We start from the raw sequence: 21,813 nt of genomic DNA on the forward strand, positions 1-21,813 counted from the left end.
ATGCTAAAGAATCAGGAGAGAAAAAAAAAAAAAAAAAAAAAAAAGCCAGTTTGCAGAAAGGGAAGGTTTAACTAAGCAAAGATCTAAGTACTGGAGTAAGATGACTTTTGCTTACTCCACTGACTTTTGGACAAGAATGGCTGAAAGCACTTCTTGGTTACAGATTCTTCGAACATACGTGGCAGAAGAAGCCCTGAAGAAAACACAAAGACCAGTGTTTTCCCCAAGGTCAAGTGACAGACTTGGATGCTTTTTCAACAATGGCTTGTGATGAGATTATATAAAGCAATTGATTCCTCGGCACAGCTAAATATAGCAAATGTGTGCTGTGCAGCAGAGCAGAAGTAAGGGTGCTTTTGTATTTCAACTTGTGACTGTGGGTCTAGAAAGACAAAAGAATTTAAAGTTGGCTTAAAAGAAGATGTCACTTTACTGGATAAGTAAAGGTGGTATATCTACAAAGGCAACATAAGCAAGGTAATTTAACAGCATGATCAAATTCTTTCATAATTTAGTATTATTCTGCTGCTTATTTGTTCATGTTTCCTTTTTGCAATGCACCTGCATGCTCTCGGTACAAAGAAGCAAACTTTTCACATGCTGACTGTTTGAATCTAAAATGTTAAATAAATGAAATTAATGACACGACATGACTGGGCAAGCCCACTTGAGTTCCCTCCAAACCAATGTCTCATGTGCACAATGGGATGCAACATAGAATTTTATAGCTATAAACATGTCAGTCTGAAGATGACACCCTCCACCTGGCCCAAAATGTTGCATGTTAAATAAAAATGGAACATTTTAAAATGACTTCTGCAGAAGTCATTAAGGGGTATTTAACACTGTGGAGAATATCATGCTGTTGCATATAACATTTTCTGAACAATGGAGAAAGGCATATTGGGTGGTGTGGATAACAACCTGTGCTTGGTTGATCTGGATTTTATCTCCCTATAGTATTCTTGCGTTTTCTTATGCTCCATATGGGTTTTCACACCCTTGGGCAGCAGACCAGGTTATCAAAGTATCTCCTGGTACAAGGAAGAAAGCTTTATAATCTAACAGACAGAGACTCTGCAGTGACAGATTGGGATGGGGGATGGTTGGAGATGCTTAGAGACTTACATTACATCTTTTGAAAAGTTTCATTAGCTCACTTCTTTTCTTCTTCTAACTGTATTCACAACTACTCTTGCAATGTATGTGGCAGACATCTCTAAAGGAGTGCCAGTAAAGTAAGGATTTACTCAAGGAGAAGCTGTATGATTTTGGCAAAAGAGCACAGCAGGCAGGCCTGGCACTTGCTTATCTGGCAAAGCAAAATGAACACAGAACAGCCTGTAAAGGTTTTGGATCAGACATTCACACAGTAGGTTAGTTCATTGCAGTGTCTCACCAGTAGATGCCCCACTTACCTTAGGCTTCTCCTGTTCAGCAGGCTTCTCATGCATGGAGTCAGTTTCTCAGCATCCATTACGGAATTACTCAGTATAACTTGAGCCAGTTTATTTCCCTCTCTTTAATGATGTATGAGCTTGAGAAGTATTTCAAAGGATTTGCTGACAAACCTGATATTACTCATCCTGAACTGAGTGATAGCATATTTGAATTTCTGAGGTAAACAAAACAAAAATATAACTAACTCCCCTCTGCATCAGAGTAAGCTGATTATTGGATCTCTTAACGAGCTTATACAAGCCAGCTGATCTACTGTTGGTTAAGTGCAAAGAAAAATCTCCTCAATCCTCACCATCTCTGAGCTGAATTTCCCTATAAAATCACTCACTAAAATAATAAAATAAAATCACTCACTAAATAAAATCACTCACTAAAATACCCTAATACAACTTTTTGCACTGTGTGTGGATCGGGTGCTGGTAGAACTCCAGGAGGGAAGCCCTCCCCACCTGAATAATGCACCATGGCAGCATGATACAGCCTCTTGGTTTCTTATGGATCCTTTCCAGTTCAGAATGCTCTGGGATTACTCCGTATTTTCGAAATCCAAGGATCATCATGCAACTCTAAGAAGCCCAGGCCAAGATAAACCACAATGGTTCACTCATACTGCCTGCCAAATTACACAGTATTTTAGAAGAATATCCCTTATTATACTATAAACTTTAGTACATCGAGTTGCTGTAATTCTATCCTGAGTTAAATGCGTTCTCAGGCTAACAGCTGCTGTGTTTATTAAACCTCAGGACACAGGAAGCATCTTCAAGCTTGTGTTATAGCAATTACTTATTGCGATGCTGAAACACGAATAGGTTTATAAACAATAAACTCTACATGAACAGGATACTGCTGTGGATCTAGAACTAGCATCACACCTTGTTGATGCTGCTTATGATCATCCTGGTCCTGTTACTCTCTTGCTCTGTAAGTGCCTTCATCCACCTGGAGAAGCTCACCTTTGCTGACCCCTCGCTAGCAGCGAAGTCCTCACAGATAAAAGGGCAGCTTCTTCTGAAGAGAAAAAACTCCTGCATGGCCCTTCCCACCGCACACACAACCAACATCCTAGCAGGGGCTCCATACCCTTCCCCTGTCCCAGTACAGGCACAGTCATGGTGATTTTTAAAACCTCCTTTTGGATAAGTGCTTTGAAGAAGTGTTTTTACAAGCCGCACAGGGTAAAGAGATTCACATGTGAATCTTTCAAGACTCATATACTGAAGCCCTTCTCCCTCTAGAAAAATGTGTCATTTTGCTTCATTAAGCCTGATCAAATGTGTCTATTTTCACCTTGCTAATGTTGGGGTTTCCCTTCAAAGAAATGGCCCTGAGCCTTGGAAAATACAGTATACTTACAGTACACTTCAGGGTCCTTGATGAAAAAGATTTGTAGCCCACACTGTCAAAGTCACCAGAAACAGTAACAAACCATTACACTCTGAAAACGACTTTCAATCTGACCAGTTGTTTAAAGTCAGGGACACCTAGATTAACATAGGCTGGACATGTCTCAGTCAAGTCATGTCATGTTGTAAGTCTCCATGTAAGCACAGCGATAGGTTCCCTTACCAAAGGCTTAGAAAATAGGCGTTCAAGGAGGGATTGCTGATTTACTTGATGATTACCTATTTGACCATTACTGATATATCTACCACATTTTTATAGGCTTTGTTTTAAAAGGTGAATCAATCAGAGATAAAAAGTAGGAACAGTAGAAAGATTTTGTAAACAAGTTGTGAAATATATGGGGTTGCACATGTGCCATAAAGTGTAAACAAGCATTCATTAAAAATAATAATAATAATAATAAAAAATCCTTCTGGTGTTGTTCAACTCAACCCATATACCTCCCACAACAATAACTCCATTCTTAGTGCAATTTCTATAACTCACACTCCCAATATCTTCAGTTAAGAATTTTAATATAACCTCTTTTCTGGGTGTAACCAACAGGTCTTTGTGTGAAGAGGCTGCCAGAGAAAACACACTTAGAAAGCCTACTACTACTCCAGGCTAAGAGAACGTGCCCTGGAAGATTTGCCTGTTGGTCAACTTGTCTGCTGTGCTTGCAACCTTTTATGGACCCTTAACTTTTCTAGCCAGAGAAATTGTTATAGACCTAATCTGGTTAGCTCAGTGGAAATTTTCCACCCTAAAAATACCAAACAACTTCAGGTCATGCCCATGTGAACCTACAGTTCACTTATAGATTGTGCATGCTTTAGTCTGGAAGGGCTGCACTGCATCTTGATCCTTTCCTGCAGTCTGAATAAATGGAAGCTTTCAGGTTATTTTAGTTCAAACTTCTCAGAAAAGTATGAAGAAAATAGCAAACAGTGCCTCACCTGAAACAAACCAGATATGAGAAAACAAAAATATTCAACTGAAGAAACATCACAAAATGTCTGCTCTAAGACTAATTGTAAGAAGCTGTTCACTGTTGAAACAAGAAAATCTAGCAAACAGTAAAATGGTCTCCATAATTCAAAAAAAGGGGGAAAGAAATTAAAAAATAAATAAATAAATACAGAAGGAAACAAAGTGACATAATGCAGTACAGCACCATATTTATAGTAATTGGGGTTACATCTGGCCAGTCACTACTTGCGCTCCCCAGGGCTCCATTTGGGAGCCAGTTCTTTTTAGGGTTTTTATAAATTATCTGGATGCAGGACAAAAATGCATAAGTAAGTTTGCAGATGACACTAACTTGGAAGAAGCTGTTGACAAGGAGTGAGGCCTTGCAGAGAGATCTTTACAAATTAGAGGGCTGGGCGGTCATCAACTACATGAAATTTAACAAGAGCAAGTGCCAGGTTCTGCACCTGGGGCAGGGCAACCTTGGCTGTATGTATGGACTGGGGCAATCGAAGGCTGGAGAGCAGCCCTGTGGAAAGGGATCTGGGAGTTCTGGTTGATGGCAAGGTGAGCAGGAGTCAGCAGTAGCCCAGGACAGCCAACTGTACCCTGGGGTGCATCTGGCATGACATGGCTAGCTGGTTGAGGGAAGGGGTTGTCCTGCTCTGCTCTGCGCTGCTGCGGCCTCACCTCATGCACAGTGTGCAGTTTTGGGCACCACAGTATAAAAAGAATATAAAGCTACTACAGAGCATCCAAAGGAATGCTATGAGGATGGCACAGGGTCTAGAAGACAAGACGTATGAGGAGAATTAACAATTAATTCTAAGATGCTGTATAAAGAAAATATGTAGAAGTCATCTATCAACATAGATTTCATTAACAAAAAAATAGTGGCTAAAGCTGGCTGAATTCTACACATTACATCAAGGATAAAATCTGACTACTTTTTCAGTCTTCCCAGATGGATTATAAACATTAGGTTATGCAAAGAGTCTTGTCCTTCAAATAATCAGCTGAAAAAGGATAAGGGTTAGTTTTCAAGATTCTGCAGCAGTCAGCCAGCAGAACAGAACTGTTGTCCTGCTGAGAAAGCTTCAAGAGAAAGGGATTTATAGCACATATTCTAACTGTAAGTATTACTAATAGCAGATTAATGAAATAAAGCACATTCAGCACTTGCTAATTAAAACAAAAACCTACCAACAGAGAAATATTTGGCCTAAGGAACGTGAAGGACAGCAGAACGGACAACAGATGCAAGGTGGCTTGCAGACACAACATAAAATGGCCACACTTACAGAATCAGCTAGGGCCTGATTTCTGTCCCTCCTTTTCTTATTAAAATGAAAAATCAGCAATGTTGCTTTGTGCTGTTTCCTTGGTTGCTAAAGGAGAGAAAGTCCTCAGCAAGGACCAGACCCTCCAGCACCTTCCATGCTCCCTTACACCTCCCTTGCCCAGGTCCTCTGCATGCAAAAAGCCACCATGCTCACTGTTGCAGGGCAAGGCAGATGTGTCCCAGAAGCGAAGTGCCCAGACAATAAAATGAATGTGAAAGAAACCTAATGGTCAGAAACCATCAAATCTCTTCCTCCTCTCTGAGCAATTTCCAGCTTAGGTCCTTATTTCCTGATTGCTTCTACATTTTTTTTTGCACCAATTTATGTGTTGATAGTATTAACCATTTGCATGGCAGCCAAAAGAAAGCTGCTTTTTGGTATCTTTTCACAGGCAAGGAGTTTTCCAGCATGTGTTTGTTCTTTAGGAGCAGGAGATGTTCCAAGCTGACCCTGCTACTGCTGACTTATGGCTGTTTTCAAGTACAGGGAGCAAGTAAAACAATTTTGATAAAAGTAACCAAAAGTTCAAATCTGTGTTGTTAAGATGAACGGAAAGGAAAGGGAATTTTTACAGAAACAGAAGAGGGAAAGAATCAAAGACTCCATAGCACCAGTCCATCCATTTTATCCAAATCCTCATCATTAAAGCTTATTAAGTATTTTTAAGATGTAAGAACTGTAGACCACAAAAGAAACAATAGACTTAGGGGCTTTCATCACATTCCAGGTACAAGAAACAGCCTGGATACAAAGAATATTAGGTGTTGTGTGTGTGTGTGTGTGCGTTGTTGGTTTTTTTGTTTGTTTGTTTGTTTTTGTTTTTGTTTTTAAGTATTTTCAATCCTGTCTCCAAATCAAAGACAACTTCAGTACAAATTGTCTTAATATACCTTTTTCTGTACTTTCACTAGAGCTCAAAACTTCACTTTGACTACAGTGTTCAAAATGAAAATGAGGCACAGAACTGTAAAATGGACTACGCTGCACTGGGAATGATGCTGTGGATGAATATTTTCAGCAGAAGCTGGGAAGTCCTACCAAAAAAGTGAGCACTTCACAAAAGAAGCCATTCTTGAAGTGCTAACGAGCTATTTCAGTCAACTAATTGCATTAACAGAACAGATAAAACTCATCATGGTAATGCCTTAATATCACACTGTCTTGCAGCAATATGGTTGTTACAAGAAGTCTCCAGGTTCATAAGGGCAATAAAACTGGCCAATATGCAAGCAGAAATGACACAAAAATTCTGTAAAGAATTATATGTGAAATTAAATGTTTAGAAACTTGTGCTAATATATTAACTTTGGCTTACAAGTCTTTAAGCAATTGTTTTGTAACAAGTTTTTGTTGCATATAGGGCATTTTATTTTATTTTATGGAGCTGGAAGCTAAGCTTCCTGTAAAGGTAGTTACAGGAATAATTTGTGCTGCTGCTCAGGAAAAGTTTAACTCATTTACCGTGAATTGACATTACTACATAACAGTACTATTACAGAATCCTTACCAAAAAAAAAAAAAAGAAAAGTTAAAGATCAATGACCTTTTACTCATTTCGTATGTAGATACAGGAATAGGTTATGTTCATTTAAAATGCTAGGTTATGTCACATCCTTTCACACGAGACAGCTGCTACAATGCAAAGTATCAGCACATCCATCAGAGATAAAACATCTGTTTTGTGTTTTCCTAAACTAAAATGTAATGAACTACAAGATGTGTGTTTTTCAAATAACATGAATTCTGCCAGTGTTCAATGACCTGAACATCAACCACAAGCATTTAACTGACACCCAAAGTCCAAAGGAAGGTCAGGAGTCAGGAATGGAAATGTTTGTTGTTTTCTTGGGGATTGTGGGGGCAGCCAGGGATAAGAAGGGAATTCACAACTTAGAAAAAGTAAAGCCAAAGAAGCAATTTGATTGACCCCAAGGTATTCATTGATTTCAGCTGAAAAGCATATTCAAGACCTGGATTCAGAGAGACTCTCTTGGGCACAGGAGTTGGACAAGAGGCCCAGAAGTGAACATTCATGGGAATCAAGCCGTCTCTGAGGTAGCTGATGTCCAAAACAGGCAGCTAGCCAGCCAGTCTAGTCTTCTGTCCTCTGTTTCAATCAGTACCTTGTAGGAAGTAGAACAGCTCTAACTAAAAGGATGGAGAGTGTCCTTCAACAGGTATGCAGCATGGCTTAGGGACCATTTCCCTAGGAAATACGGTTCAGGTGAAAGTTGAGGTAAAACCTTTTACAGAGGTAGAGATCTGATGATTAAACCGGCATTTTTGTCCAGATAGCCTCTCTTTTCAGCCTTGTAAACTGAGAAATTGAAAGTAATGTATGCAATTCTGTACTGTGGCAGATTATTATGCATTGAAGGAAGAAAACGGTCTTGAATATAAATATTTTCCTGTATACCAAAACTGGTCTGTCTCTTCTTCCACTGAACGAATGAAAAGGCAATTATTTTCATGATCTTGCTTAGGAGGAGAGTTCAGTATCTCAGGAATGCAAGTTTTTCCATCAGCTGTTGACTTTAGATTTTACAGACTGTATGCCATAGGACAACCTTTTGTAACTGTTCAGTATTGTCATGAACATATCACAGAATTGTCTATGTTGGAAGAGTCCTCAAGATCATCGAGTCCAACCTCTGACCTAACACTAGCAAATCCTCCACTAAACCATATCCCTAAGTTCTACATCTAAACGTCTTTTAAATACCTCCAGGGATGGTGACTCCGCCACTTCCCTGGGCAGCCCATTCCAATGCCTCACAACCCTCTCAGTAAAGTTCTTCATCAGATCCAACCTAAAACTCCCCTGGCGCAACTTTAGCCCGTTCCCTCTCCTGTCACCAGGCACGTGGGAGAACAGACCAACCCCCATCTCGCTACAGTCTCCTTTAAGGTACTTACAGAGAGCGATAAGCTTGCCCCTGAGCCTCCTTTACTTCAGGCTGAACAAGCCCAGCTCCCTCAGCTGCTCCTCGTAGGACTTGTTCTCCAGGCCCTTCACCAGCTTCGTCGACCTTCTCTGGACCCGCTCAAGCACCTCGATGTCCTTCTTGTAGTGAGGGGCCCAAAACTGAACACAGTACTTGAGGTGCGGCCTCACCAGAGCCGAGTACAGGGGGACGATCACCTCCCTAGCCCTGCTGGCCACACTGCTTCTTATGCAGGCCAGGATGCCGCTGGCCTTCTTGGCCACCTGAGCACACTGCTGGCTCATATTCAGCCGACTATCAACCATCACTCCCAGGTCTTTCTCTGCCAGGCAGCTTTCCAACCACTCATCTGTAGCTCTGCTTGGGGTTATTGCGCCCCAGGTGCAGGACCCGGCACTTGGCCTTGTTAAACTTCATGCAGTTGACCTCAGCCCATTGGTGCAGCCTATCCAGATCCTCCTGCAGAGCCTTCCTACCCTCGAGCAGATTGACACACGCGCATAGTTTGGTGTCATCTGCAAACTTACTGAGGGTGCACTCAATGCCCTTGTCCAGATCATCGATGAAGATATTAAAGAGGACCGGCCCCAGCACCGAGCCCTGGGGAACGCCACTAGTGACCGGCCTCCAGCTGGATTTGACTCCATTTACCACGACTCTTTGGGCCCGGCTACCCAGCCAGTTTCTAACCCAACGAAGCGTGCGCCAGTCCAAGCCAAGAGCAGCCAGTTTCTTGAGGAGAATGCTGTGGGAAATGGGTGTCAAAAGCCTTGCTGAAGTCAAGGTAGACCACATCCACAGCCTTTCCCTCGTCCACCAAGTGCATCACTGTCATAGAAGGAGATCAGGTTCGTCAAGCAGGACCTGCCTTTCATAAACCCATGCTGACTGCACCTGATCACCTGCTTGCCCTGTAAGTGCCGTGTGATGCACCCGGAGAGCTGAACTGCCGCATTTTTGAGCGGGCAGTCGGTCTGGGTGTGTACAGACTTCCTGGAGAGCACACTGTGCCTGGTGTACACCATTGCAGCTGAGCTAGCGGTAGATCGCCCTTAGAGGAGGTGTTCGTATGGGTGGGGGGGAGCGCTCTGCCCTTCCTGCTTGCCCTACCTGTGCGAACTGATGCGCTAACTGCTGTGCCACACCCTTCTGCTGCGCCACGCCCTAACTGCCACACTAACTGCCACGCCCTTCTGATGCGCCACGCCCTGTTTGCCCGTCCTGGTCACCGTGCTCCCTAGGGGCAGCTTATGAACGGCCGGGGAGGGGGCGCTGCTGGCTCCGCCTACGCCTCGTTCTCGCCTCGTCCACCTCCCTCGCGAGGGCTGCCTGGTCCTGGCTGCTCCCTCGAGTGGGCTCGGTGCTGGAAAAATTAGTCCTGCCTGTCTGATCCCCCGCTGCACTGCCGAACGTGTCTGCCCCGGAGCCGATCGCCTCAGGAAGTGGCAAACATAATGAATTCTGTTAGCTTTTGAGTAGCTTTCTCCTTATGGTAACTCCCAATGCAATAGATTTTATCTTTCTGTCAGGAAGAACATCTCAGAAGCATTTCTGGAAAATGCCCCATCAGTAAGTTCATTTTGTATTACAAATCTCTGTGTTCCCTGCCCCAAGCTTTTAAGGAGAAGGGAACACTAAGAGGGAATTAAGGCATTACGGTATCTTCTGATTGTGAAAAGCTGAATAAACAAAAAGGATCAAGCAGCAGGCATGAAAGGTGTTTAGCCAAGCTGTTGGCAGTAGACAGAGCAGCTCCCTGAGCAACATAGGAAGCAAAATGAAGCAGAGCCAACAGCACCCTGACCATGGCACAGCTAAAGAAATCAAACTATTCCATGCTACCTCTTCTGTTTGCAAGTCTCACCTCAATCAACCAGACAGAAATCCTAAATTGTGAGTAAAGATTACCAGAAAATAAGGAAAAAGCTTGTCTTACTGTTACTCCTCTGGAGGGTAAGATGAAACAGAATTTTCATTGTAGGTCAGGAGTTATTTGTGTTATCCTATTTATTTACCCTGTTGGAGTTCTCTTCTAACAATAAAGATAATACTAGCCATTTGATTCACATTTGCATTTGAGGAAAAACAGGCCTTTAAACACCAGCGCATTTCTAGGCAAGAGCCCAAGGCAATGTCTACAGTGATCTCTTTAAACCAGAAATCAACCTGCACTGCTGATAATCACAGCCTTGGCTACATCAAGCCCAGAGGAGCCTTACATATTCTGTTTTAAGAACATACCGCAGGGAGCAGCTATCCTTCTTGAGAAGGAATACAACAATGTTCTGGAGTGCATTACATTCTTCTTTTTTTTTTTTTTTTTTAAACACCTCCGAGGCTTTCTTTTTTTAATGTGCTCTATTGCCAAAAATAGCACTACAGCTCGCCCTTATACATTGGCATATCATAACCATTGTACCACAAGCTATTGAAAAACAATCGGGAGTTCACTTCTAAGCAGCACTTTTAGTACCTCCGATATTTGGAGCACTTCCATGTTTGTCATGTCAGATGCTTAGACCACACGCAAAATTGTACAGTACACAAATGGGTGCAGAAAGCTGCCTGTTTAGTCAGTGATTAATTCCTCACCTTTTAAGCAGGAGTGCTTCTTGCCTGCTAGTTATGCCTCTAGATTTACTGACTTTTGCCAGTATTAAATCAGGCCCCAGTATGTAGCATTGTTTTAGTCTTCCCAAAGGGCTTCACTATCCCTTGGGCATAACCTATTTTCACAGGCAAATTTCCTTTTGAGAAGAGTTTTTTGACTAAAAGTCTTATCCGGGCCTTCTCCTGAGCTCTCCTAGGAAGGGACACCCCTCTGCAATCAGGGGGGAAGGGGAAAGCTAACCAAACACCTAACTCCCCTCTTTCTCCCTCTCTACTCTGTAAACATGGAGACACTCCATCCAGCTCAGATTGGCAAGGTGATGAGGTCTCTGGTCCTCTTCCCTCACAAATATCTGCAAGATCCTGCTGCCTCCAACCAAAAACAGGACTACTAAAAAAGCAAGCCTTTACGACAGCAGTACCCCCGGTAAGTCCCTTGGCCCCCTAGTGGCTTCTCTACACCCTTTTGCCGGCATGGTGACAACATGGGGGTTTGACTAGAGCCTGGAGCTGCACAGTCCTGCTACCAGCGGGATCTTTGCCCTTCCCTTTCCGGCAGCAGAGTCTCTGCTCCATGATTGCAAATCAGGCAGTTGGGTGTCTACACAGTGCTGGGTTGGAAATGCCCACCAGCATCACGCCACCTCCCAAGGGCCTCACTCACCACCTGCTCACCAAGCCTCCGGGGTCCTTGTCCTCCTTCAAAAAGGGAAGCAACACGGTGTGGCATCTGTGCATGTCTTCGACCCCATGGAGGTCAACAGCTCAAAGACAAGCACTTGGTAGGTTGGCATGATCCAGCACCTCCTTTCTCCTTTTCCAAGAGAGGCTTTATGGAGGAAAGCTAAATGGGACTGCAGGCCCTGCTCTTGGCAGAGGTGATGGCCTCAGACCACAGCCACCACCCAGAAGGACACAGGAAGAAACCCCCTCGCAGTGTGAAATGTTCTTGTGTTCATGGCACGACCTAGCAAGCACAGTGACTCTGGGCCTAACACACAGCCCCACTCAGTGAGCTTCCAGGGAAAAGCTTTATCTCCCAGTCACGTATAAGCAGATAATAAACATTAAAACACGATAGGATCAAACTATCCAGTTCACAGCACCTTCTCTTACAGACTTCAATTTAAAAAAAAACAAAAACAACAACACCAGACAATCACATTTCTTCTTCAGATAGCTCTCTTTCTACCCTGGGACTGCTCCTGCTCCAGGACCACTTGTTTGAGGCTGTTAACTCCTCTTGTGCTGGGCAGAGCGAGGCCTACTGCTACTTTTTCCCCGTGTTTACAGCCTGTGATACTTTAATCAGTTTTGAGTTGCTGCCCAACAAAAATGACAGTTCCAGATAAATGTTAGGGAACAAAAAAGGAGCAGCTGGTTCACAGATCTGTGAACAGAGGCCTATACCTGGCTGTTACCCTTGTTGGAGTCACAGGCCAGGTGTGGGATCCTAAGGTCAGCTGTGCCTATGCATTTCTGTAGACTGGGATAAATGTAGTTAGAATTTTGTTAGTCTTAATTGTGGTGCCATACCTGATGAATGGGATCTTGCAACTCACCCACTTTTTTTTTTTTTTCCTTCAGTGAGCTCTTCAACACTGACATGTCAGTGCCAATGCTGCAATCCATGGTACAAACTGGAGAGCTACACATCCATTCTTCCATTCTTGTCAAGTCACTAAAGCCATTATACATGCAGTGATACCAGGTGAGTTGAGCAAATGTCTCACCAAAATGTCCCTGACAGCGTTAGCGAGACAAACATGAATTCCTGTTCAGCAGCCTGTCTCGTTGCCCACCATTTAAGTTTCAATTTAGAAAAAGCAGGGTTTCCTTTCATGAAGTGTGTTCCTCTGAGCTGTTTTGTTACCATCTTAGAAAGTGAATTGAGGTTTTCAAATGGAGAGTGCTTTACTCAGGTGGTACTACAGCGGGACATACAGGTGCATCTCTTCTGTTGCTGTTTTTTTTTTTCCAGGGCAACATCTTATGGCTAAAAATGCATTAGGGAAGGAGGAGAAGTAAGTCCTTGCTCTCACACCAGAGGACACAAATGCCCCTACAGTGTGTCTCTGCCATCCTCACGGCCATTACTGCAGAACAGCAGCCCAGCTCTGGGGGTCTGGACCTGAGGGCTACGAGCAGCATCACGTGCGGAGCATCAGCTGTGGCTTTGTCCTCTCAGCTACACAGAGCCCTTAAAACCGGACACTGCAGCCTAGCACGGCATGCTTTCTGTTTTCTTCGAGAGGGTCACAGTGTTCTGTATAGATTGCCTAGTATTATTGTAGCAACACGGAGAGAAAATACTAGTGCTCTGCAGCATTTAATTAACCATGACGTCACCTGACAAAGAACAGGCTCTGCCATTAGGCAGGAAAGAACAAAAACCTGGGGACTGGCAGCCGTGCCAGCGAGGAGCTACCAGTCAGGCTGACTGGTTGACTGCGGCCTGGTCTCCCAATGGGGCAACAGTTCTTCATTTTGCAGCTTCTTTCTGAACAATTTGTTAAAGAGTTTTTAGCCTGGTGAGGCCAGGAAGGAAGGAAATGCATCGAGCAAAGCAATCAGTAGCTTTTTAAAGTGTTGGGTTCAGTCTGGATCTTTTTCACAGGCTACAGTACTCCGTCAGAGAGCAATGTTTCACAGTTTTGGTAGTGCCAGCAAAAATGTCATCCAGAGATAAGGAAGTGTCATAGTTAAAATGTGACATACCTGGGAATGCAAGAGATGGATGACACTGCCTCCAGCTGCAGTGATGTGTTTTCAAACTGAAAATACAAGTCAACGTTTACCCACAGATACCACATTGGGAAAATGACTCATGCCCGGTAATTCGAGTAAGCAAGAAACTTATCCTTGGGCAAGTTTTACATAAATAAATGCTGCTTTTTTCTTGGCATCTCCAGGATAAAACATCAATTAATTATAGTTTAAGAAAATACTACGATCTCCAGATTCACAACGTATGTACACTGAACCTCAAATTTGGTTGAGATATCTATGATACGAGCCATAGGTGACAAAAAAAAATAAATAAATGTTTATTTGTAATCCAAGAGCCTTCCTTTGGAATTCTAGTTGGCATTCAGGTGTTCCCCTCATGTCCCCAGCTTTATCCTTTCCTGTCAATAATTGTGCTCCCAAGATTACTCATACATTTTATGTTAACCAGAAAAGAGGAACTGCAGGGGCAGTCACAGGCCCCACTTAAATGCCTTCGTCAGGTTACTACAGTACTGCAGTACTTGTTTTACATGAGTATTGCATTTTTATTACATGAGTATTTACATGAGTATATGCCTCATGAGTATTATATTTCTCCCTGATGCAGGCCAAGCAGCAAGGAAAGATGCAAGGTAGCCTCTGCAGAAGTTAAAGCTACGTCTGCCTGTCTGTCTGTCTATCTGTTGATATATAACCAGAGGGACAGGATGATATGGGAAAGGAAGGCTCTGTGAAATGGCATGTATCCTCCCTTTTGGGGCAAGTCTTTTACCCTCTATATCTTTACATAAATGCCCACAATTTCTGCTATATGTGACAGAAGGCAAGGCTTTGTTTTCTTGTACAGGCTGTTAAATCTCTGAATGATTCACTATATCCTCTGAAGAAAAAAGAGTACTTAACTTTCAACCTTTTTATGCAAGCTTTTTGTTGAGAATGAGATCACTTCTGAACTCTTTCCCTATGAAAATTGCCATTCATTAAGTTGATTTGCATATCTGGAAAATAACAGGACATAACCTTTCGTTTCTTTCTAGGTACCTTACACCCAGTGTTCAGGACTTGTTAGAAATGTGTGTTTCTTCACATTTAGTACATCAGTGAGATTTACGAAGCTAGTTTCACAGTTCATTTTTCATTATGCATGTTTTGACATAAGGGCTGAAGCCCATAATGCTGAACTCAGTTTTATTTTTCATCTGGAAAATACGGCTGTGTAATTTGTGTGTGTGTTTGTTGTTGTTGTTTGTTTATTTTTAAACTAATCCTCAAAGACTATTAAATTAATTGTTTTCCAGTTTGGGATTACGATTAACAGCTGTGAGGAACTATGTATATTTTCAGTCTTTTGTCTGCACTCAGATAAATTCTGTCATTTCAATCACAAGTCCCTTGCTTGAGCTCCAGACAGAATACCATATTTATCAAAGTGTAAAATCAATTTTGGAAGGCTAGAATAATCCTGAGAATCTGCAATATAAAAAAAACACACCACACACCGGTTTCATGCCAATGGTGTCTTGCATGTAAACAGATAAAAATAAATGAATGTGCGTTAGCATTGGCTAACTGCTGTGAATTCACATACACTCATGACACAAAATCACTTCCCCAAAGAATATAACTGTACTGTAGCCTAAAACTAGCATTAAGTTCTTTATATAGATTGAAATCTCCCTAATAATTTCTGGAAAAAAAAAAAAAGGTGATGTCAATCTGACTGCTAGATCTGGTAACCACTGTAGAGTTTCTGCACATCCAGCAGAAAAAACCTCTGTAACAGAGAGCTTGTTCTCTTTTTATTCCAGAATAATAACCAAAAGATTGTTCTTATATTCCTAGTCATCTTTATCTCCAAACCAGTCATATTGGCAGAAGGACCCATTGACAATTATGATGAAAATGAACGTTACCCTTTTCCTGCTAATAATGAACAGTGAGTGATTTGGTGGAGACAGCATGTATTGTTGCTGTTTTTCCACAATTGTCACCCAAAGCTGGCCAGAGCTCTGAAGAACAGTAGAGAAAAAGATAGTGCCTTGTATATGTGGTTATAGATTGGGGAATGGAACGACTTCTGCTTGTTTGTTTGTTCATTTGTTTTTCCGGCTAGATTAGCACTGCTCTGTTTACTGGCTTATTCCTTGTCCGCCTCTCATCGTCAGGTAGGTGCATGAAAAGACAACAGTTTCAGCCTCTCCCACAGAAAAGAGAGGATAATGTCAGCAAGCGATGAAGAGAAACATTTATTGAAACATTTATTCCTCTGTGTGTCCATGGCACTCCAGTAACTAAGGACTGAAAAGTCTAGGAATATCCCTTTGCTTGGAGCCAACACCGCGGCAAAATTATTTTACTACAGTCCATAAGACTTTCCCCTTTCCCTTTCCTATTCCTTTTCCTTTCCTTTTTTCATGATGGCTCTGGAAATGCCCTGAATAACCATTTTACAGTTCGTGACAATATATGTTTACTGTTTACCTGTCACTATGGTGAATTAAAAATACATCAGGATATGGATGCCTCAGACCATGCTCTGGCTCCACGGAGATGGGTATTATTGATAAGGCTATCAAGGTTTCAGAGTACAAAAATGTCAAATGCAGTGTACAGCTTGGCTGCAGCACACTCAAATTTTACTAGCTTTAGATTTTACAGGAGTTTTGTTAATAGAAAATGCTCTGGGGTCTTCAGCTCCAGCCAGCCCCTATTCATATCAAATGCTACCTTATTGTTTCCTATTTCCTTCCTATGTAGGTGATTGTCTTTTGAACATGAGCTTGTAACTACTCAGATGTACTCCAACCTGCATTAAACATCGTAACCAAGTCATAAAAAAACCTCACATAACCTAATTGGTTTTTTTGTACTTTTGTCTTCAGGTCTCCTTCCTAAGGCATTTCGTGTGTGTGTGTGTATACACTTATATAAAAAAGAGCTAAATGAACATCTTGGGTGCTAGTAAACAATTGTTGCCAATGATGCATTTGTGAGGTGATAAAAATGTGAGGTTCCTCTAAAAATAAACCCACAAAAAAAGTAGCAGCCCAATAGCAGCAGATAGGGAAGGGTGAATTAAAACTCCTCTGGGTAATAGTTTTTATTACTGTACGCAAGTCTAAGACATATTGCTGTCTAGTGACTTAGTGAACAAAAACTCCCTAGATCCTGCAAAATTTAAATGTGCACTCAGCTGATGGTAGCGAATAGTCCCAACAGAAATCACAGTAATAATGAAAAGGCTACCACTTTCATGAATAATGCATCTCTTTTTTATATCATTTAATTCTGGTATTCTGGTGCAAGGCAGAGACTTTGTATCTCTGGGATCATTACAGCTAAGCTGCTGTTGCATACGTGAAGGAAAAGAACTATGTATGAGCTGCATAATAGCTTTTGATACCAGTCAGAAAAATGAGAGCTGCCATCCTAATATTGTCTTCTGCTCTATCTGCTGACTTGTTCATTCTTGCCATCTACAGCCTAACTATGGCATCTGTAGATGTGTTTGCCAAGAAGGCAAAATTTGAAAGACCCACACTCAAGAAGCTGGAGTTCTGCTTATGTAGCTTATTATTGCTTGGTCTGTCCCCATGTATAACTTTTCAGAAACATACATAAGAGTTACAAACAGAAGCATGCCACCCTTCCTGTCAGTTAAAGGTTCAAGCTAATTTTCAAACTGTGCTTATTTATAAAGCCTTTTTAGTTCCTTAAACACAGTAGTATGACTTATTTTTGTAAGTAAAAAATACAAAAATAAATGTTGTGATAATACTATGAACATATATTCAAACGAGTATCTTAATCATTGTTTATTATTCTCTTTTCCCCCCAAGTTACCAAACACAAAGTTTCCAGAATTTGTTCCCACTGAAAATTCACTGTACAGATTGTACTTTATGGCATGTAAATATAAATAAAAATCAACTGCATAAGGCTCTCATGAGCTATAACATCTCAATCCAAACGCAGCCTGAGAGAAGTGTAATGGTGATTAAAAAGTAATATATGATAATAATACATTCCTCTTAATATGCTAGAATTGTTAATATTTTTGCTAAAAAGTACAGAGACATATTTGCCTAGCCCTGTAAATAATAATAATAAAATATCTAGTTTTGATGAAACTCTGCATAGGGAAGGTCAATGAAAAGATCAACAAATATAGGCCATATTATCAAATGGCTTCATTCGTTGTAAGCCTTTATAATATAGCTTCTAAGGTTTGAGAGTATGTACTTAATAAGCTGGCTTCAAAATTTACTAAAGCCAGTAAAAGCCCGTCTGCTGATTTCAAGCCCCATAACAGATAAAAGTGGAAACATCATCCAGGAAACAGTAGCAACAGTCAGACTTCTCAAGTCAACTGCAGCACCACCTTTAAGACATATTAGCAAAGTCCTCTGCACAGCCAGCCTTAGTAAAACCACAGAAAACCAAATTCTTTTGTATATATGAATTCAAAGAAAAACATTTGATCCAGAAGATTAGAAACAGCTAAGCATTCTGTAATTTGTAGTTGCTGCTTTTACTTTTCTTCTCCTTGTTTTAACTTTTTTTTTTTTTAACAAAACCATACTAAAATAAAATAGATGTATTTGTAAATGCCTTTGAAACAGATTTTAAGTTATTTTACCTCATGTTTCAATTAGATTCAATATCCACAAACCCGAATGTGGGAGACTCTTAAACATATGTACACATTGGAACAATGACTTGAGAAATTACTTAATCGTGAACTTGGAATTACAACATGGAGAACATGCTTGTTTTGTATCAACTGCAACACTAAAATGCAACTTTCATTAAAAAGAAAACTCTAAGATTTCTAAAAGTCAGTGGAAAAAATAATTTATTGCAATTTATTTTGCACATTAACATGAAACATTTATACATATATATTCTGTGCTCATAAAGTATAGTAGATACACAATTTTTATACACAAAGTAATTGCACTATCCTATTTTATAATGCAAATATTCAGAAATGTCAAACAGATAAGAATGGATATTATTCACACAAAAATGCACCATACATTGAAGTTATGGAAGGTCAAACACATCTGAAACCTTGTCCAATTTTACCAAATGTATCAGCTGGTAAAATAGGAGATACTATGTCCCCTTACAAGCTATATATCTTTGAATTATGCCATGATGCCAAGAATACCATCAGGTTCTCCCCAGGAATAATATAAAATTATTTCTAAAAATTAGAGACCAAAACAAAAGGCAACCATGACAATCATGTTCTAGCAGTATGCCTGTCAATTCTGGGAGCTCTGTCAGAAAAGAATTAGAGCACTATCGGTGGCTTTAAATTGTCCAGCAAACTATGATTAACATGACAAGTTAATTTAGTTAATATAAAACAATGCAAAATACATTGCAAGAGAACAGCAATTCAGTAAAAGTACATCAGCACATGCTTCAAACGGCAGTGTCAGACAAACAACCGCCTCCTTTCAACATAGACAATGTTTACTTAGTGTCTACAAAGCCAAAATGCAGGATGACATCAAAAGAGGTACCTTTTTCTAACCAAGTTTTAACAGTGCATCAAGTGTTATTCACAAAATGAACAGGAAGCATGGTAATAGCAGAAGTAAATCTGATAAACAAGTTTTATAGAATAGCTTTCATAATGGTGCTTTATGTATTATTTTTACAAATAGTTCTTTAGGTTCTTCGTTCTGCCAAACAATTGAAATGCTTCCCATCTTTCCAGAAATGTCACTGATTTTTGCAACCACTGTACTGCAAAGATGGAGATGAAGATGGTGTGAAGCATCAGACTGAAGTGGTTATTTATGGCGTGCATATTATGAAATTTTTATTCGGTATTATTTGGTGATAGGAAGGGCCATATAACTGACATGCAAAAACGCATATCAAAAAGAAAAAGGAAAGCTTGAAATACATGCCCATAGCAGAGATATAACAATACCAAACACTAAGGAAAAAGTAGCAAGCAAGCCTGGAGGAAAATGATGAGTATGATTTCAGGACTAGGGCAAAAGACAATGTTACTGCACACAGGAATGGAAGATATAAAGTGAAGTAACATCCATAAACTCATCCTTACTGCCTGGCCCTCTATTTGGAGACAGTACTGCACCCTGTTCAGCATCCTTTTCCTCTTCCCTCAGCTCAGAAAGCATCTTGCTTTGTTTCCTTGAGTGCATGCAAGTAGAATTTGAAAAGTAAGGGATTTTCTTTGAAGCAACAACATAGTGGATCAATGTAGTGACAAAATATGTTTGACAACTTGCAACCAGTATTAGTAAATAATAAAAATAATAGAACAGAGCATAGTTAACACAAGCATTCCTTTTGTATGTGTTTGTTGTATGTAAGAATGTAGCAGTTCTTACATTCCCTGGTGAACTACTAGCTCTGAGATACTTTAACTTGTTCCAATTAGTAATGTGGGGACATGGGAGAAAAACATATTTGGAAGAGGGGAATGATGGAAATTGCAGTCAGACATCTGAGGTTCTCTGCAAGCCTTATGTTTTATAAGTCAGTTTCTCATGAGAGAAGCTGCAGTTGAACCTCTGTTCATGCATGCAAGCAGACAAGTAGGTAGTCAGAGTTGCTTTGGTTCTATGTACATTTCTGATGCAATTCTAAATTTTGTTGGAATGGAAATATGGAAGAGATACCTTAAGTGGGAATGATGTAAAGGAGCAGCATTCTGAACAGACAGTGAGTGATTCTTGTAAAACAGATCTTTCCTAGAAATAAATGCTACTCGTTCACAATAGAGATGCCAACTTGGTAACCAAGTCTGAAGTATGATGAGTTGCTCCAACCCTATCACGTTCTACAGGCTCAGTGAACACATGGCATATTTTAGACCTTGGTTTCATACCTCTATGCCAGTTGTAACCATTTTGTCCTCTTTCCCCACCATATATCAATTACTGGGCTTCAGGGTAAAACATTATGCTAACAGATTTGTGAATGCTGAGATTATCAATCCCTTAGACATATGATGAAGGAGGGAACACATCACTACTATGATTCAAATCTAGATTTAAAGATATTGGAGGTAGAAAACTTCACAGTAAAAGAATTTTCAGCAGAAATATTTTCAGGATGACTTAAAAATATTTTCAGGTTTACTTCTTTAAATCAGTTCCTGCAATATTCTGGAGTGACCATTCAAGAAATATGTATAACATGTAGATTCCGAATATATGTTAATATGCAATATTAATCATTATGAATGGCCCCCACTGAAATTAATCACACTACACATGATAATAAACATAAGCATGTGTATATGTTTGAAACGTCAGACAGAGTAAGTATCTGAAAAGAAAAACAAAACTGTACCTTTGCAAAGCAATTACTCTAAGGTAATACAACATAAAAAGTTTGTTATCTGATTTCTACTTTTGGATTACAACTATTATATACAGACTGTAAAGTGCCAGAAATAACAACAGTTTGGAAATCTTAAAGTAGTAAATCTCAGAGCATCTTTTTGTGTGTGGACAGATGAAATGGTGCAGGGAGTGAAAAAGAATGAAAAGACTATTAGAGAATGATCTTCTTTCAAAGTCACCTCTGACAAAATGATTATCAGTTTCATTCACCACATGAGTTATCTTTCTACTTTCCTATTCTCTGAAACTTACTATAACATAAAAGAGATACCTGTGATGGGGGAAGTCCTTCTGTGTATGATAATTATACGTATAACTGTAACTAACAAAAATCAAGAGAGACTTTTCAAATGTGCTTAAGCTGTGACTCTTAAGTGCTCCTGACAGCAGTTTTCTGTCAGGTGTATTTCTGCCCCTATGTCCCCCTCTACAAAGCTGAATTATTAAATAATGGTAACAGCAGGTACCTCTCAGGGCTGCTGTCAGATATTATACAAGACCTCTAAAAGGAAATGGCAATATTTAAAATTATAAACTTCCTGAACCTAAACTTAAAGTCATGTGAGATTGAAACATGGAAAAAAACAAACTTGACTCAGTACTCATCTGAAGTTTTACATTTCAAATTACAATATTCCCTGATACAAATGATAGGACATAATTTTTTTAATGCAGAAAAAAGTCTAAGGTGTTTAATTAAAATATATTTCATATACAAGTACGGATTTGAAAAATGGTACCCATGTGAAATTACAGTTAACCTTGATATAGAATAAAGTCATAAAAGTACTATCAAAAGTGGTGCCCTGAATATTATTACAAGTAATATTTACTAAAATACAGACTTCAGTAGAGTTTAAGTACAGGCTCTCCCCTGAATTTTAATACTGAGGGGTTAATATTGGGAGTTATCATTAAAATGTCAATATTCATATACTTGGGTACCAGTGGTATTAAAGCTGAAGCCGA

At 40.3% G+C, this 21,813-nt stretch overlaps 1 protein-coding gene and 1 long non-coding RNA gene across 2 annotated transcripts in view; one reads left to right on the forward strand and one right to left on the reverse strand.

The window, feature by feature from the left end:
• The first annotated feature begins 11,044 nt into the window (after positions 1-11,044).
• LOC140002447 (uncharacterized) lies at positions 11,045-16,481 on the forward strand. The gene is made up of 3 exons (XR_011809050.1): positions 11,045-11,144; positions 12,305-12,428; positions 12,699-16,481. It is a non-coding gene; the product is annotated as an uncharacterized lncRNA (long non-coding RNA).
• A 1,803-nt stretch (positions 16,482-18,284) lies between these two features.
• The window catches only part of GUCY1B1 (guanylate cyclase 1 soluble subunit beta 1), a 39,977-nt gene continuing 36,448 nt past the window's right edge, over positions 18,285-21,813 (reverse strand). Inside the window, exon 14 of the mRNA XM_027456603.3 lies at positions 18,285-19,624. Coding sequence (XP_027312404.1) covers positions 19,601-19,624 — 24 coding nt within the window. The 3' untranslated portion in view covers positions 18,285-19,600. The remainder of the gene's footprint in view (positions 19,625-21,813) is intronic.

The sequence above is a fragment of the Anas platyrhynchos genome, chromosome 4, assembly GCF_047663525.1.
Source record: "Anas platyrhynchos isolate ZD024472 breed Pekin duck chromosome 4, IASCAAS_PekinDuck_T2T, whole genome shotgun sequence".
Lineage (NCBI taxonomy): Eukaryota > Metazoa > Chordata > Aves > Anseriformes > Anatidae > Anas > Anas platyrhynchos.